We start from the raw sequence: 19,993 nt of genomic DNA on the forward strand, positions 1-19,993 counted from the left end.
TTTTAGACAGTGAAGGAATTATTCTGCTTGTCAGATTAATGGTTTAGTTGTTAAAATCCTAAGTTTGTATTGACTGGGTTTATAGTTAACATTTCACGTCTGAAATACCTGCTTCTGTAATCAACGTTTTGCTTGAAAAGGTGGGGGAGAATTCTGCCTTTCCTCTTCACTCTCAGCACTATATCCCCAAAGTAGTTCATAGACTTTGGGGTTCAATGTTACATGGTGTAAATACATATTCATGTAAGAATCTCTGAAAGTGCTGTAGTAATGGGCTGACACATGAGCCCCAGCTTTTCTTTCTCTTTCTGGTCCTCCTTTTTCTTTCCCTGCTGCACCACCTATTTCTAGCCTATTTATGCAAACTGCATTTTATATCCTTCTTGTTCACTTCCCACTCGTTCGTCTAATTGTGGCAGAACCGTCTTCATATTGTGGGGTCATCTGTTTGCAAGTGTAAGAGAAAAATATCTTATTTCCTGATTTTACCTCTTGCAGGCTTGAAATTTTCTTTGTTGTTTAACAGCATATTTATCAAAAATGCAATGCCTTCAAAGCCAGTAATGTTGAAGATAGCTGTTGTGGCAACAAAATTTCAGGCTTAGAGAAAAAGATGGAAGACCAAAAAAAACCCACAGTATTTCATTTTCCTTTTCCAGTATGATCCTTACTTAACCTGGAGGAGCAGTATTTTCCTAATTCTAGGTGCCCCATCCTCCAGGGATGGAGCACCCACAGCTTCCCTGGGCAACCTGTTCCAGAGTCTCACTGCCCTCTGAGTAAAGAATTTCTTCCTTACATCTAATCTAAATGTACCTGTCTTAAGTTTAAAGCCACTACTCCTTGTCCTTTCACTGCACTCCCTGACAAAGAGTCCCTCCCTAGCTTTCCTGCGGGCCCCCTTTAGGTACTGGAAAGTCGCTGTAAGGTTTCCCCGGAGCCTTCTCTTCTCCAAACCCAACTCCCTCACCCTGTCTTCATAGGAGAGGTGCTCTAGCCCTTTGATCATCTATTATCAATACTATTAGCTTATATTTCAAACATGGATTGGTGGAAGATTGTATTTTGGGTCTTTACCCACAAACAACATCCTATTTTGTTTGTTTTAGTCTCATGCAAATATCTACAATCAAAATTGGCTATTGAATTTGGAAACCCACTGCACTGTGTTTATATCTTTCTTGTACTGACAATTTTGGAGTCTTAGATCTAATTAGGGAAAAAAAAAAAGTGTGGTGCTGTGGCTTGTTATTTTGGTATTGTTTTACCAAGAGAGCTGCAAGCATCAACTTTCTTGTAATATCTTACACAAAACGTGGAGAATGCTTGTATTAAGAAGACAGATATCACTGTTAGAGATTCTGCAGTGTGAATGAGAGTAATCTGCATAAATAGCATTTTTCTCTGTAGCTTATTAGGAAAGTGTGCTGTCAAGGTAAAAATGACTACTGACAAATACAAGAAAAAACATGAGACAGGCAGGAGAGGCTTACAGTCTTCTCTAAAAGGATCAGGTTCTCAATAGGACCTCAAACAGCCTTTTCTAAGCTGAAGAAGTGTTACCAGTGCTATGTCATTTATGTTCTGCTCCATTGCATCCTCTTTAAATGTAATGAAGTTATGAAGTTGCTTAGATGGAGAGAGTCTTTTGATTGGTGTTTAGGCGTTATACATGAATAGGTTAATGTCTGTGAACCTCCCAGTTGGAACTTTCTAACACTAACTTACAGTTTTCATCAGAGATCAAAGTAATTTACTAACATAAATTATTTATACATAGAGCTGAAAGAAATTCATAATAACAATAAGGCACCTTCATGAGATAATCACCATACCAGAAGCACTCATCTGTACCTCATAGCCCTGCAGGGGTTTGTAATTATCTCCTGCAAACCACACCTCTAGTGATTGTTTTCTGTTGCTTCATTGCAGTGCTGCCACTTGCAGTATCTTGCCTGACAAATATTTTTAAAATTAAAAAAAAAAAAACCACAGCTTAGGAATAGAAAACTCTTGGCAGCAATGCGAAGAAGAAATGTTAAACTACAAGAAATATTCAAGAAAACTAGTTATTACAGATTTTAATGACAGCAAAAAAGCTCTACATGTGATTATGTGGGGATTTAAACAGGTATCTCTGCTTTTTCTTCAAGTTATTCACTGAAATAAGCCCATCATCTGCTGCCATTTCCCATGGCTTGCTGGTGATCTATGGAAAACTGGCTGTTTACATGGTGCTGCTGCCTTCTTCATGTTTCCTGCAGCTAAAATTACATTAGATGAGGCTAAAAATGCATTAAATACTCTCATAAAATTACTCTTCTGTGTAGACAATTGCAGTATTTGCACAGAAGCATAACATGATTATAGATGGAGAAAGGCTGGTGAGAGGTGATGGTCTCTGTGGCAATAACTGTTTGTAAAATACCTTCTCCAGCCTATGCTGAGGCACTCTGCTTGGCAAAAACAATCCTAGCACGATTTTATTGAGACACTTCAGTCTCAGTACAAACATTAAAAAAAAAAAAAGATAAGAACAATCAAAGGACCAATCGGAAATACGTCATTAATTCAAAAATTCCTTCCAAAATAGATGTTTAGATATTCTGTCAGTGAGGTACATTTCTGAGGAATACAAGCTCCTGTACTGCTACAACCGACGTACTGCCTAGTCAATCTAGGTGTGAGGGCAGAGCCCTTGAATGTTGGTTGATACTTGAGTACAAACATGTCTGAGATGGGGGACCATGACGAGCTTTCAGATTTCCCGTTTCAGTCTTACTCAGCCTGTGAGTAAGCCAGGCTAATTTAAACCAAGTCTACCATGTAACAGAACAGCAACAGCGAGGAACACCAGGTGGCTGGGTGAGCTGTGATCATGATAACACGAATCAATAAGCAATTGATTTCTTCCATTCTGAGCAAGCTGCAAGTGATAGATCAACTTCACCATTAGCCCAGCCAACACAAACTTCCCAAACCGAATGACAGGGTAGCAAAAACATGCTTTGCTATCACCATGTCATTGCACACTCACAGTCAAAAGTGAACTATGCTGAAATCTGTATTTCCATGATCAGAATCTATACTGAGATTTATAAAAGCCTATGCAGACAAAGAGGAATAGTGAGTCCTTTCTTAAAAATTCAGTTCATGCTGTGGAAGACATCTTAGGTTATTTTAGATATGAGTTAAAAATGTAAATTTTGTGGTATCAGGATCTCTTCCTTTGAACAAAGGCATAACATCATTATGGCCCTCCTGGGTCTGACCAAGGTCTTTAAGATACCCTTTCCCAATATCCCCATTCCAGCCTGGAGAGTTGTAATCTACTTAACTCTTCCTAATGCAGAAGCTGTATCATATTTTTCATCATTCCTGCTGCTTTTCTGGGAATATTTCCCAGTTCTACTATATCCTTTTTGAGGTGGAGGGATACCATAACCACACCAGTTTTCAAGATACAGGCATGTGTGCATATCTTATACATGATACATACATTTAACATTATAAGCTTTTGTTTTGTTTCATTTTGTTCCACCTGATTGTTTCCTAATTATACACAACTTTTGTGTTTGTTCTATATGTTTTCTGGCCATGTTGAGCACTGAGCTGATGGTTTTCAGGGAACTATCTATTACAATCCCATGGTCTCTTTCCTGACTTGTAATAATCCATTCAGAGTCTATCACTTTATAGGTATTGAATTATTATTGAAGTTTCCAAGTTTTTGCACATTAAAAAGATCAATAACTACATGATGCTGAGTAATTTTTAATATATAAGGTTCCAGTCCTTGAGCAAGAAAAACACAAGCAGATTCTTGTGTCCAGAAGAAATTCTTCTGAGACAGACTTACACACCTTTTGATATGGGAGGAAGATGTAAACTTTGAAGTATTGCTGAGTATCTGGAATGCATCCTTCAGATGGATATATTGCAGATACTTATCCAAGCCTGGATAAAAAAGTGTTTGTGTCTAAGAGCTATTGTGAGAAGAATGTAAGGAAACCACAAAAGTAGAATAGATGCTTGTTATTCGGTAGGAATTTCATTTTCAAAAATGCTCGTGCACACAGATATTTAGATACTTTGCATAAAATTCAGCAAATAAAACCTAGTTTAACACAGCATAGGCACTTTACTCTCAGTAGAAAGTACTTGTAAAAACAGTTATTGAGCATTTGTATAGCTAGACCTCTATATCTAACTGTTACCAGTGCTGAAAATTTGGCTTGGTGGTTAAAGCTCAGATTCTCATAAATGACATTAGAGAAGAATATTTTGGTGCATTTTCCATGGTAAAGTCCTTAGGATGTGGTCTGTCTTTTCTTTGTGACATTCCAACTACAACTGTGGACCCATGAGCAGTTACTTTCGGTAGTTTTCCCACAGCTTTTTAGGTAAGGTTCTGCCTTTGTATATTTCCCCTTGACTCCTTGAAGCTGGTAAATTGCCATGTCCTTCCTATATTTGTGGTATGGGGAAAAAGTGCATAATTTTTGCCAGAATTACCCAGTGTCTTAACCAAAAGCCTGGATACACATCCAAAACTTTTCAGCGACCAACCTTCCGATTTATCCTAACAGAACACTGGAGCCGAAGGGACTGATAAAAATGTACTTTACTGCCAGAATAAACTGTGGAAAACAGATTTGTGCCATAAGCATGACAGTCTTTGAAAGAGAAACAGTGCTGTCTAAAATGCCTTATTGGACTTTTTAGTATAACATGATTCTTCTTCTCTTAAAGGAAACCTATTTACTCACCTAGAGATAACATTGTGCCTGAAAGGAAGAAGGAAAGCTCGGATCATCCTAAAGATCATTTCTAAGCAGTAGTCTGGTCTTTTCTCTCCTGTATCTGCAAGTTTAAATATATTATTCCTAGTTTTAAAACGAAGTTCCAGTAATTCTGCCCATAATTCAGCCTCTCCCTCTTTGCCAGGACTGTTAGGAAAGTACTAAGCAATGAGTGGCAAAAGGTTGTGTTTGGCAGAATCCCAGATAATAGTCTGCAAAGGCTGAAGGCAAAACTTCCAACCACTCCCGATGTGAAGAGGGATACACTCCCTGCCTATCTGCCTTCCCAGTTTGCCTGTCTGATAGGAGACAGGTCTTTCTTACATTTATTGTTTTGTGCTTTGTGTTTTATCTACATTTTGCTTTTGTGACAAGTCGTGATGAGAAAGAACCAACATTACTCTTTTGCAGAAAACAGTAGTGGTTGCATATGTATGTTAATTGATTTCCACTGAAACACGAACTGGAAAAAATACTGACTTGGTTAATATTACAGAGCAAACAGTCTGGGATCCTGATTGTCCAAGGTGAAGTGGGGGGCAGTGTAGCTTGCTTTGCAGCCAGCACATCTTGTCATTTGGTTCCATCCAGCACAGTTGCTGTGAACTCCAGTTGTTACAATGGACTTCAGGTTACCAAGGATTTAACTTGTGGCAGACATGTTGTTAATTTGAATGGTTTGTTTTACAACAGGAGTTTGAGATGTAATCCTGGTTTTTCAAACTCAAAAAGGTTCAAAATGATTTAAAAAAAAAATAAAATTATAACACAATGACTTGTTTGCTTTCACAGCAAGAAAAGCTGGGTGATATCTGCTTCTCCCTGCGCTATGTGCCTACTGCTGGCAAGCTGACTGTTGTCATTCTGGAGGCGAAGAACCTGAAGAAGATGGATGTCGGTGGACTGTCAGGTATGTGCATGAAAATCTGCTTGTAGACTTTGCAGGTTTGTAAGGCAGAAAAACAATTCATTTTCCATTGAAGATCTCTTGGTTGAGAGGGTAAGGGCTCTTGTTCACTGTCTGAAAAATGCATTTTGTGTTTTCTGAAACTTAAAGCTTGACTGGGTATAACAGAACTCATTCTAGATTTAAAAAAGGAAATTCATTATACATCGCATTCCAGTCCAAGACAAGGTCTGAAGAGTTAAGCAGTCAGATAGTGCTCTCTGTACTTTCCTTCTCTCCTGTTACCTGGAGATAAATATGGACTATTCAGGCAAGAGAAAAAGAAATCTGACTACAATTCCTATTGTCTGTTTAATCTCACAAAATGTGAACATTTCCCTACAATGTTACTGATAATACATAATAGAGGAACTCATCACAGGTCACTGTGCTGACTACTGTCTGAGGTGCTAGGGTAATTGTTTCTGCATTTGAAGGGCTCAGGTGTGATTGCTCCCATGCACAGATTTGGGACTGTTCTGCATTTACATGTACACCAGCAATCAAAATGACAGTCTTGCACTTGTGGGAGTCGATGAGGTTGATACCTACAAATAGTCCTCATAGTAAAGCTAAGCACGCAGTGAATGAGGTGATGTACACCATCTCTAAGGGAGGGCACAGTCAGCACGTGTGACACCACGTCTGTGTCCTGGGGACCTGGCGGAGCTCCACATAGGCTTCTGTTCTCTGCTGTGTCTGGAATTCTCGGACACAAATTACTTTCTGAATTGCCAATTAGCTGAGACCAAATTAAATAACAAGGTGCTTCATAAGGAAAGGTCTTTGCAGGAGAAGTTTATTTTATATACCTTCTCTTAAAAACCTTTGAGAATAAGGATGTTTCTATCACAGCTCCAGAACTGAACACTTTGACAGCTGTCACTAACACACATATGATGTAATTGCTCACTTTGAATAAACAAGAAACAAACAAAATGATACAAGCAAGAGTTATATACAAAGTGCACATCGGAATGGGGGCATGCTCGAAGTAAGCCTGGAGGTTTTGTTTACCACTTCAGGTGAACAACAACAGGATAGCCTTCATAAAGTGAAAGGAAACAAAGTCTCATACCAGTAGCCAGTTATTGTTCTTTTATTTTACTTGCTTCTAAAGTCTTCCACTGTACAACAGCAGATATCATAAAATAAAAGACATCAAAATGTTGTTGTGGTTGTTACCTGAATCAAATCTAACTTTTTGAACACCCATTCTAAAATGTGAACACACCACTAATTGTTTCCTCAATGCCTGTACTGAACCGATTGCAAATTACAGTTCTTAAGAACATTTCCTTCATAATTGTTTCCTAATGAAAAAATACATTCTCTTGGTGAGGAAGTGTGATACTTTTTGACTACAGTAGAGGTCAAAGAGCCAGAACGTCTGTATTGTTTTACAAATTTTGAAAGACATGATGGTTAATGGCTACAAAACCCCTAAGAAAAGAAAGTGGCAGGAGAAGTACCAATGAACTGAAGATCTTCTATCAACTTGAGATGAAAAATATAATGCATTGTTGGAAATGAATGTGCTTACTCTCCTTTATGTGATGAAGTGCCAGAACAGAGTAAAGGACATTCAAATGTATTTCTAGGGGATGACAGGTTTTGTTCTTCTTTTTTAGGGCCATACCAAACTAGAAACATCTTGTACTCTCCGGGACAAACAAACCCAATGGGATACCATAGTTGTAGTAGGAATTCAAAAGTCCCTGACAGTGATAAATGGCAGTTAGTGTGGTACACCTGAGGCAGTAATTATAGATGAAATAACATTGGTTTAAAGTGGATACAGTATCTTTCATTAGGGAATTTATCTTTTGAATAAATTATGCAGAAATAACTTGAAATCCAGCTGAGATTCTGTTATTATTCACACTAACTAATACCTAATCTCAGAGTAAGGTACTGTTAAGTGGTAGTGAAGGTGGCAGGATTTTATCTCGATTAGGAAACACTTTCCCCACTAGTTCGTTATTTTCTCTAGACACTAGAATTGCTTTTCACTTTGCAAAACTGAAAGTTTTGCATTGCAGTGGAGGTGGGAAAACACTAACAATCAAATATTATCTCAGACTGAATGCTACCTATATACTCAACAGCACTTACTGTCACCAAGGAGAGACCATTAGCAAGAGGTGAAAATTACGTAGGTGTCACAGATGAAAAAAAAAATCTTAGACGTTTGTCAAAAATTGCTGAGAAGTGTTTAGTTTTTGAGTTTAGGATCTTTTTTTTTATCCTCTCCTATATTGGAGAAGATGCTGGAAAAGGAGAAGATAGACACTTGGAAATGGCTCCTCTTTCTCCTCCATCTAGCCTTTCTGCCTCTCAGTGGAGTTTATCCGCATTGCACAAAGGAGAAGCAAGGCTCTGGCTCCTGCAGGAGGTCTGACAGCACTGCCAAGCATTCACAGCAAACAGCAGGCAACTCTGCAGTCTCCTTCTGGCTGCTGCCCTGCACGTTTTAAGTATAACTGCTTCTAGTGAATATCTGCTATACCTTTGCTCCTCAGTGACGTGGAAAGCTTTAGCAATTATGCATCTGTTGTCCCAATACAAAGACCAAGTCAGTCACTGTGGTTCAGTAGTATTCTGAACTTCTTGTTAATAATAATTTATTAAAAATTGGAATGCATCCATAACTGTGGTCAATCATACTTTAAAACATTATTGGTTTTCAACATGTATATTTATGCTGTGCAGAAACAGAGCCCAGTTAAGAAAGCACCTATCAAAAGCAAGAAAACAATCAAAGTAGTTTTAAAATACCATCTTTCCTAGCATGGCTACAGTTGTTCTACTGGTGAAACCTTAATCCAGCTAGTCAGCCTATGCGTCCAATTTAATGGTTATGACAGTTGGAAAAAAAAAAGTCTTTATCTCCTGCATTTTGAACCTTTCCATAAATTTTATTAACAGTCAAAAGCCTAGCATAAATTACTTCAGACAGATAATAAAAGACAACAAACTAATCATCAAATTCATTAGACTCCTTGTAGCAAAACCAGATCACCCATCTGAGCAATAAACTCCCAGGTCTTAAACTTAATTGCAACATCAGGCTGTGACTAAAGCAAACCTTGGCTCAAACACTGGAACTGTTCAGCCTGAGCTCATCAAGTCGCCACAACAAGTGGAAATTATTACTTCTGGTGAGGAAGGGCCTCTGGCAAACAATTATGCATGTTTTAAAATGGCATTTTAATTATTTAAATTATATTCAAATGCATTTTTAATGAAACTGACATCTGGCAGGTGATATGTAGGAATGTTAGCTATGAAGAAATTATTTTTATTTGTTGGAATTTGGTAAACTGGGGTTACATGGCTTTATAGGCATATTTCACCCAAAATTTCTAAGAGGCTTAGAAGCTTATGTCTTACTGAAAATCAAGGAAAATTAGACTCCCAAGTCACTGTATTTTTTTAATTGCCTTTAGATGACTTGCAAAACTGGAAGATTTCAAAACCAGCTTGCCGTTTAATCTCTCCAAACAGCTGATAAAGACACAGTCCAACTAATTCCTTGATAAGGGCACAGTGCAGCTCAGCAATGCATTTCAGTTTACAGGGGTTGTCTATGAATTACAGTACATTATTCAGGTTTACAATCCCTTCTGCTCCAGAAAGAAAGCAGAAATTGTCTTTATATTATTATACCTTGTGAGATATACAATTATAACTTGTGAGATATTCATTTAAATCAGAATGGTAGTGATTTCAGTTACTGATTTAAATGAGTATGAAACTTTTATCTAAATTCATTTTAATCTTGTGTTGTATTTGTATTTTTTGCTTGTTTTATAAAGAAAAAGAAATGGTAGCTTAACCCTTAGCACATCTGACAGCAGATAAATGCATACTGTAAAATAAATAGTGTTTTTTTATTTTATAGGAAGATTTCCAATATTAACACACATTTATGTAGGCAATTCTATAGATTTCAATGTATTTAGTTGTAGCCTGCATTTATATTCATTTTTGTTCCTAATATGAAATATAAAAGCTTTCATTTCAATTTTCTAGTAGCTTTCCCTGCTTTGACTGAGAAATTGAAATACATTACCTGAGACAGGCTGGCACCTGAACAGACCATTGTTATGAGTGTTTAGCTACGCAGGCCCTTTGGCTTAAATGCCTTTTCTTAAGAAGTTCAGTGTCTATATGTATTACTGACAAAATATTGTTTCATTTCTAAAAAGTTTCATCTCTTAGTAGCTAATAATAAGTGCAAGCTTTAACATAGCTTATCGTCTTTTTAGGATTAATTTCAGCAAGGTTTATTTCCCAAAAAAAAAAAAAAACAGACACTGCATTTTTGTTTTATGTGTTGTTTTAGTATGCTTAGCTTTTAGTGAATCTAATTACTAGGAATGTATCCTAGTAGGAAGCTTTTTCTTCCCTTTATCTCCTTCATGCTGCTGCCTCTCAACGTCCCTGAGGTCAGACTCAGGTTACCAATGGGGAGGTGAGGACCTAACTGGCATGGGCTCAGATCCTGCTTAGGCACTGTGGTTTATAGAAATTATTCAGATTATAGAAAACCCTAAACTGTATCCATTTGTGCCAAATTAATGCTTAGGAAGAACCGCAAAGACTGATTGGATCCATGTGATCTTCCTTCTGCAGGAACCTGCAGATACCACACAGAAGAGAAAGTAGCCCATAACCCAGCCCATGATGTGTGAAAGCTAATCTCAATATTTATGAGTTATAAATAGAAAATACATAGCACCTCTTTGTATCTGTCAAGCAAATACTATAAATCTCAACTATCTCTGGGGACCAAATTATAAAAAAAGATTTGTAAAATAAAAAATTGTTTAGAGACTGTTTCTTTGAAGACAGAATGAAGACTCATGAATTATGCAGTCAGAGCATTCACTTTAATAACTTCATTAAAACTTAAGAAACCTTAAAAGCTATCTAACACGAATGTAATAATATGTGAAGAGAAATACACTATTAGTGCCACGGCCTTGCTATAATCCATATTGTAAGCATAACTCCATGAATATTAAGTGAAAGAAAAACAGCCTTACTAAAAGACAAAATTAAAATAAAAACACAACAGCTGCATTTACATCTAGCCTAATCCAAAAGAATGCAACAGAGATCAGTACCAACAAATATTTTAAGATCTCTACTTTCAGTGAGTATTTCTACAGTATCTAATATTTCAATATGTCTACTGCAGTACACTGATGGGCAGAACTTCCAACAGTAGATGGTTGCAACAATACATTTCTCTATCACTTGCAAAACAGCCTCGCAGCATCACAGTAAATTCACTTTGGGCTCCGACAGTGGTGATGGGATCAGTCACCAAATCTCTGTCATATCAAAATCCTTCTCGCCTTCACAGAACAACATTTCTGTTGGTAACATCTTCCCTAGGACTGGGCAGTGATGGGGGCAGAGGGGGTTGTCCGAAATGGTCCTCTTTCAATGGCTAAATCAGGTCTAAGCTTTCTTCTACTCACTACTCAAACCTTCAACATTAAATCGTGTGAAGTAATGAGCCTGATGAAGGTAATTCCAAAATCAAAAGACAGTAAAAATTGAAACATATTCATCATAGAAGCCATGTTAATGGATACATGAACTCTGATATTTTAGGGCATTTTGGAGGTTCTTATGAGGAAGCTGCTAGCTAATTGTCCATTTTGTAGCAAGTACACAATTTCCACTGAATCATTTGCCACAGGCTATTTCACACAACAATATATTGTATTAGATGAACCATCAAATGCAGCAGCTCCTACAAAGAAGCGAAGTCAAATTGTTCTGCTCTTTTTTTCCTCTTACACTTCAAATGAGGAAAAAGAGATTGTGCTATCTGATTACCAGTGAAGCTGGACAAAACCTGTAGGCATTGCTCTGAAAAACCTTAGTAACCTTAGGACAAACATTGTGCCACAAAAGCGCCTTGGCTCAGCAGGTGTTTGAACAACTTCTTGATTTGAGAAAGGAAAGAAAGCTTATTGTACGTGTACATTTCCTTAATCATACATGCTGACCAAAGGTACAGGAGATCAGGACCCAGCTGTATGGACTCGGCCAGCAGTCAGAATTTTCTAGCATTGCTGTTGATTTCCTCCCTCCTTCCCCAAAACAGAGAACCTGGAAACTTCTCATTTTTTTATTTGCATATCCACATCTAAATAATACATTTATTTTTTGTGTGTATGTGTGTGTGTGTGCTTTTTTCTGATTAAATTATAGTGTGTTTTTATTTGGTTGTGCATTCCCAGAGCAAGTGTGAAGATGTGTGTGTTAATTACTTATATGAAAATAAGATGGTTAATACTTAGGTTTTCAAGCTCTACTAAAATTTCGTAGCAATATGAGTGGCTATAAAATAGATGTAGAAATACTGTAGATAGATTCAGGCATCCTTAGGGAAATTAGTCAGTTCTCTTACGAGCAAGTTTAATTTATTTTTACTCTCTGAAAATGGCAGTCTATTTCTTTTTATTTTTTTTAATGGGTTGGAAGAAAAAAATAAAATATGGTCTCAAAAAGAAAACGTCCTTTTTTCATCTCTATAAATACAGTTTAGATGGGTAGTTAAATGATCGCAGAAAGTGAAAAAAAAGTATAATCAAGGGTATCTCCTCTTTAGGACTACGTAAAGACATACACATTTTTAAGACAGCATAAGCATTATATTAGCACTGTTATGCAGCTGGAGTTTGATTAAGTTTGTAGGGCTTTCTGAAGAAACAAAAACAACTTTTAAATAAAATTTATATGTATGTTACTTTAAATCCCTCATGCATTTTTTCTTTGTTTAATCCCATGTGGGCAAGAAAGACAACTAGTTTCTGCTAGGCCTTTATGTGGTTACTTCTTATAGGCCTCCTGACTCCATTTCCGAAGTGTAGCCACTTTGTTTGTGCATCTCAACAGACAGAAACATTTCACAAATGAGACCCTTGATCCCAATCCTGAATTATGCCTGAAGCGAGCAGGGGCCATATACTGAAAAGGGAACTGCATGTCTCCACTGTGCTGAAAGTACATCTGTGAAGATGGAGAAACTGTGTACTTTAGTGTAATGAGAGAGAGGAAATAAGGTGGTCTGGCTTCTCTGTCAGTATCTTTATTTTACATACATGCTTTATCTGTGCTAGTTATTCAAAGCTGCTCACACATTTGGCAAGTGAAGCTCTCCACTGGCAGCTACAAGATATTTGTCATTCCAACAAAAACGGTAGAGAAGCTTTCCCATTGCCAATTCCAAATTTCACTTTCCAAAACCTTCCTACTGAAGGCAGAAGTCAAGTCCTGCCCTTTCTTCTTTTGATACAATCCCCTCAAAAGTTCCCATTACCCCTCTCTAAGTAACAGGAGATAAATATAACCTTGTTGCTGACTGAGATTAACATGCCAGCATTCAGTTATTCTCATCGTGCCTTTCATGCATCTCAGGAGAATCACATGGATCTCAGTAGGATTCTCTTTCCAAATATTTTATCCCTCACTTTCGTTTTGTGATCCTATTGATGAGGTAGAAAAACCAGCATTTGGGCCTCATTCCAACCTGCCAGCATAGTCCTCACTGTCTTAGAGCCACCCTACCCTAGTTGTGTCAGTCACAGTGTTTCGATTAACTGCAAATTACCTGCCGACACAGTGGAAAACTGAAGCCTAGAAATGCCACTATTCCTCCCTGCAAAGATGTTTCTATGTGACGGAGGTGGGGATTTATCAGGGTTTAATTCCTAGGTACCCTTTCTTGTGCTTTTATTTATTAGCTGCTGAAGTCAACACTGCAGGTGTTTGTATCTTCTGTATCATGATAAAGGCATCTTTACATCTTCTTTGGAAAAAAAAAAAAAAAGATTGAACTGAGCTCTTCAGGCATATTATTGTAAAGTGCATTTATCACTGAATTTCAGATATATTGAAGGGAAAGACAAGGCTGGATATGAGTGAGGTATCTACACAAGCAACACCTCTATTTAGATACTTTGTTTAGGACAGCTAAGATGATGATTGTTTTGCAAAGCTAAAGGTAAGAGAAATCTAAGGAATCTCCCCTAACAATATGATTGTTTTTAAAGCGAAAACTGTGTTTGTTATATATTATACAAGTGTTGTTGATAAGATGGTGCCAGATGTGTTTCAACTGATGCATGTCAGTAACATAATGCAATAGCAAAACTGGCAATATGGAGGGAACATCTCTTGACATTTTATAGGTGTTAGTCCAGGGATTGTAGTCCTTAGGAGGAAATTAAGATTTTATCCATTTAAGATTTTATTCCATTTAAGATTTTATTCCATTTTTGTTTATTATGCTGCCTTATTTATGTCTTGTTGAAGAATATGCTATTGTTCATTCCCTATTTGATTTTTTTTGTTTCTGCTGAACTGTGTTCACATTTACAAAAAGCAATATTTTTTGCTCCCTTTAAATCAAAATCATTCGTATGCAGGTTTTTATTTTGGCATCTTAAAACGTTAGATAGTAAAGTAATAAATGAAAAGTAAAATATATAGTGGTCATTCAGGAAAAACACAAAATAAGCACAGATCATATAGCAACTGTCCTGTATGTATGCCAACAGACATAAACTTTTTAATTTGACTGCAAAATTCAATCGTTATCTTACACAATTGACCAATGACCAATGAATAATATTTAGAAGTTTTTCTTGTAAAACATGCCCAAAAGGAAAACTGTTAAAATGAATCCCACCCACAGCAAAGGTCAGCTGTTTTCATTTTTTGTTTGTTTGTTCGTTTTTGAAGGCAAAAAGGAAGATTTGTAAGTTCTGTATTGTGGGCTTTCACAGCATATCTCTCAGATTTGAGTTTGTCAAAATATATATATATATATTGATACAGATATATATTTTTAAACTGCTTATGATCTAATAGTGGTCAGAAGCAAATTTTAAACAGCAGCACACAAGGATTTCAGGATCCACATGTAATCTCTGCAGCTCAGCAGTGTCTCTGTAGGAATTGCTTCAGGTCAGAGAAGTAAGGGTTTCTTATAATCTCAGCTATCAAACCCAATTCATGGTAGCTCTTTTTCTTCAGATTCCTGGTGGTATCATAGAACACTTCATACCTACAGGTCTACAGGTTAAATCCACCCTTCCAGTGAAGAGAATATGATAATGTCCTCATTTAGCCTTACTGAGAAAAGCATCTTAAATTCTGTTTGAGTCTGTCCAGAAATCTTTGCAGTGCAGCTGGCTCCAGGGCCATTATCATTATAATTTTGTTGCGAGGGGCTGTGTTTCTGCAGCAGGTTCCAGGAAGCTGTTGGAGTACTCAGCTATATCAGTAGTTTCCCATCAGCAAACCATCACATGCTTGTCAACATTTGAAGGATGCTAAAAGTGGTGATTATGAGAGCATGCAACATGACAGGTTTTTTAAGTTCAGAAGCCCTGGATATGTGGGATGTGAAGAAATGCTTATGTAACTATCTGGCAGCATCAGCAAGTCTTGCACTGCAGATTGTTTCAGCTGGTTGGGAGCTAAGTTAATTCAGGCTGCTCCCTCATGACAAAAAAATAGAGGTGAATATTTTATTAAAATAAGCTGCATGGTATTTAACAAAGTATTTGGGATCTGGAGCTGGAAAGTGCAGTCGGGTGGAGGGGAGAACCAAGGATGCTCCTGGGAGAGGTTTCTTGCTATTGTTATTCAAAGACGCTTTCACTGGGGCTAAGCAAGCTTAAATGGTATCAGATCACATTTCTCCATGGACAATGGAGGTCAGGGACTGGCTCAGCCATTCCTGGAGACCATCCATAGTGCCCCATTGCTGAGGAACATCTACTTTAGGAAGTTGCTTCCTGGCTTCTGGTCAGAAAAAACAGTACTTGACAAGAACGATCTTTCCATCTGCAGGTCTGCTCATACTTTGTGGCTGGTAGTCCCTGCAGGAGAGCAAGCAACCGATTTCCTAAATTGATCAAATTTTTTGACCTTAATTAGTCAAAAAATAGACCCAAATGTGAAATAGATGTTGCTTTTTTCTAATCTGGGCATGTATTGCATCTTTTTGATCAGGGTTTGGGTACTTCCAGCAACAAAATGGAGAAGTCTAAGAGAGTCCATGCCAAAACATAGACAATTATATATGTTTTATAAATTAGAATTGTTCAGACAAGTGCACCTTCCATATCCACCAGTGAACACTTTCCTTTATGTAGCTAATATATCCATGATCTTTATAACATGCCAGTTGCTGTAGTCTCTAGGTATTACGGTTCTCAACTACAGATTCCATGAGGTAGATGGGGGCATGGACTTGACAGATTTTCAATCTCAAGTTAAGTTTTGCACTAATGAAATGTTCTGTTTCATTACGCGTTGTCAAAAGACCAAGGCCCACAGTAGCCCTCTAGTAATTTAAAACAGTTCTGTGAGCAGAGGAATTACAGGGCGTGATTTCCTTTAAATTTTGGAGTGTGAGTGCTTATTCTAATGTCTAAAAAAATGCATGCTTCAGCTGAAACTTCCAGTCAGAACCTTCATAATACGTCTTTCACACATGTATTTTCTGGTGGGTAATAAGAGGTGAGACCATGTTGCAGCTTTCACCTCATGGAGAGATACTTAGTAGGCTCTCTCCATTCCACCTGGCTGCCTATATTTACACAGCCTGTAGGAATTTAATATCCTGGAGAGGCCTCTGATCATGTCAAGTTTGATTGACACTGACCAATATACTAGAAAGTACAGAAAGGGGGCAGTCAGTCACCAGACTGGTGCTTGCACATAAAGAGGACAGAATGATCACCTACACTGCTTCCTTGGGAACTCAAACAAACGAACAAACAAACAAACAAAAAACTTTGTTTTATTTCAAATTCATCAAAAATCATGCTCTAGTGATTCATATTTAAATCTATTCTCATTTTCTTGCTGTGAGTCTGTTTATCTTTCTGGTCTTTGGATAAAGGGAATTACTACTTTAAAAAAAAAATTTATATAGCTGTTCCAAATCGTTCCATTACTGCCTCTCTAGTTTTAATTGCTTTCTGTGCATGCGAGACCCTGAATCTGAATAAACTAAGTCATACTCTGATTTTGGAAAGCATATTTTGGCTCTGTTGGCTGTTGGCTTCATACTTCAGCATAGAGCACAGTCCCTAAGCATTCCACCACTGTGTATTTGCATACAGGTTTGCTTTCTGCGGAGCATTCACAGGATAAGCACTTTGGCTTTTCTTGTTTACACTCTGTTTGCTGCATTTTCTCTTTGTTTACAATTCTAGCACATTTGAGCCCTGGTAGGTTAAATGGAAGGGAAGACTTACATCATCCACAGTACTGCTGCCTGACCTACCCAGCACATATATCTTGTTTTTAGAAAAGCCCAGTCATTTTTCACCAGCACTTTGGGGTACATTCAAATCTGCTCTGGCATCTGTCCAGCCCTGCATAATATCAAGCCGGGGACATCCTGTCTGAGAGAACAGATTGTTAGTTCAATTATATTCCTGAAATCAAGTTAAATTTCCATGAAATCTGCTTCAGATTTGAAGAACCCTAGGGGAATGTGTTTTTTCTTTTGTTTGTTTGACTTATATTATAGCAATCAGGCAAACTAAATGAGATGCATTGTATAAGCGCATGTTGTGTGTGCTGTTTATGGCTGTTATCTCATGTGTTTGATAAGAGTGAAGCAAGTAAATTGATAGTGCTGCCATCTGTGGACAATACAAAGTTATGGTACTCACAGCAGGATAAGAAAGGTGGAGGAGCTTGGACTTCTTGTCTATTTTTTTTCTAATAATGTTGCACTTCAGTGAAAAAGAACATAAAAATGCTCCAAGCTTCTTCTCAGTATGTTTAATGACAATTCCACAGTCATGAAGATTAAATTTGCGCTGTCTTGGGATCGTTACTAATCACAGTAGAATGAGAAGTGTGTTTTCCTAGTCAGTATCATGTCTGGTACACTGAAAAGAATGGTAGTCTTACTGTAACACATAACATTTCGGTCCACTTTTTGGTAAAAGGACAGATGGTGCAATTTTTCTGGCAGAGATCCAAACATCCATATGGTACAATAGTATTCTATATTAATTCTAATGTTGTTTCATTGAAAGATATCATTCTGATCATATGCAAAACTTTCATGCTCAGTTATACTTTTTTGCCTTTTTTTTCCTCTGTTAATTTTTATTTATTTTCATAAGTTTAAAAGCCATATTTCTCCATCTGCCAGTTTTATCCTTCAGTGATAGTATCCTATACAGTGAATGTTCATTTTCTTCCTTGCATGTCAAATTGCATACATATCTTAAGAAGTAAAATCTGGCCGTAATGCAGAGTAACACATCATACAAGTAAGACATACACAAATTGTCCTATTGATTTCCATCAGGTGAAGTTTCTATTTTGTCATGTAAAAGGTGATAGATTTTGGATTCACTTATGTTGTTTTGTTTAAACATATACAGAATTAGTAAAGGTTTTGGCTATTTTTTGGAGTACTTTTTGTTGACTGGATGTTTGTTCTGTGTTTATATAAATGAATGCCACCTTTTTGCCTCTATGAGACAAGAAACATTGCCATTGTCTGTGGATTTTATTTCTTGTCAACAATTTCCCAGTGAATTTTTACATGGGGATAATAAAGAGGTCTAAACAGCACATATTTCTAAATAATCTGCAAGCATTATTAAAGAGAAAAATCACAGTGATTAGAGATTGTCTGACAAGCTGATCAGAATAAAAGAATTAATGCATATAAGAAACAGGAAATCACTTAATGATTTAATCAGGTTAGCATGATATTTAATCAGGTATCATGATAAATAATGATGCTTAGAGAAATTGAGAAAGAAGAAAAAAAAAAAAAAAGGTAAACAATTCCAGTTAACAGTATTTGAAAGAAATTACATGCAGACTGTCAGGAAGGCAATAATTCTAGGTTGGTAAAAGACATAAAGAGTTGCCATCTATGAATCACCAAAGACCGAGCAAGCTGAAATACAGTCACATCATGGTTTTGACAATGGTCATAAAACACAAACTGTAGAACAATACAAACTTTTCAATAACCACACTAAATCCACATAAAGCTTGCCTCTTCCTCTCTAAAGTCCTGGTAAGCTGAAGCATTAACATTGGTTCAAATGCATATTTTCAAGCTTTACATCAACACATTTGACAGCACAGCATATGCTGACATCAGACTTCCAGTTCTACTCTTTGTCATGGGCATGAAGCTCAATAGATAACATGCTAATAAATTAAAGGCAATGAAGGGTATGGCAACCCTTACTAAAATGATCAGGAATTCTGCTAACACATTTATTTCAAACAAGTACAGTCTATGAAATTGAGCTTCAGTGAGTGACTGGAGTGTTGGATTTCTTTCTTTTCCAGACATGAATAGGCCATTGGTACATCTTTATTCATCTTCTTGCTCATGTAAACAACTGGCATTCAGTTCTTTGTGAGAGACAGGTGATTTTAAAAAGACAGAAGGGATATCCAAATACACTTAACTATGGAAAAAAATTACTGAGTAAAATAGTGAATTTTACAGAATGAATTTTAAAAACAAGAGTGTAGACATCTGGCCACAACTGTTAAGTAATTTATGTGTTTTGAGATACAGGATTGGAGTTCAGATGGGATTTTCAGTCCTTCTCTGATAGCTGCTTAGCGATGTACTTTTGAAAATCCCATACATATTTAGGCTTTTAAGTACATTATAAATCAACTTTTACCAACTTTTCCTGATTAAGTCAGTCACAGTGACCAAATTTTCACTGAATGAGAAGTTCAGGGCCAAGTCTTGATAAACTGAAAAGAAGGATGGCTTCTCAGTTGTACTAAAATCTCTTTTACAGATCTTTCACAGCACAGTGAAGCTTTTGTTGTTGTTGTTCTTTAGGGTTTGTTGGTTGGTTGGTTGGTTGGTTTTTTTAATAAATTAGAGGGCAAATTAAAAAAAAAAAGTCTAATATTTAAGGCTCTGTAGATGTTTTGAGGCTTAAGCTAATGCTTACTCAAGTCTTTCAGATGCACAGTCAATAGGGAAATAGCAGAGTTGCGTGTGGATTTAACCATCCATCGGATTACTTGAATAGCCATATCTGAAAAGGAGCACTCAGAAGGAAAATGTGCATATTGCTCACTCCCTTCAGCTCTTTTGTCCAAAAGCTGATAAAAATATTATTTAAAGGAGAGCTTAGACTATTAAGTACTCTTGGCTTTCTAAGGCATCAAAACGAAACCAAAAGAG

The 19,993-nt window shown here is 37.0% G+C and overlaps 1 protein-coding gene across 7 annotated transcripts in view; it reads left to right on the plus strand.

Moving 5' to 3' along the window:
• The window catches only part of SYT1 (synaptotagmin 1), a 356,177-nt gene that overhangs the window by 296,101 nt on the left and 40,083 nt on the right, over nt 1-19,993 (plus strand). For all 7 annotated transcript variants that reach the window (XM_066993398.1, XM_066993412.1, XM_066993404.1 and 4 more), the window contains one exon: nt 5,595-5,712. In XM_066993398.1, coding sequence (XP_066849499.1) covers nt 5,595-5,712 — 118 coding nt within the window. The remainder of the gene's footprint in view (nt 1-5,594; nt 5,713-19,993) is intronic.

This window comes from Anser cygnoides, chromosome 1 (genome assembly GCF_040182565.1).
Source record: "Anser cygnoides isolate HZ-2024a breed goose chromosome 1, Taihu_goose_T2T_genome, whole genome shotgun sequence".
Taxonomy (NCBI): domain Eukaryota; kingdom Metazoa; phylum Chordata; class Aves; order Anseriformes; family Anatidae; genus Anser; species Anser cygnoides.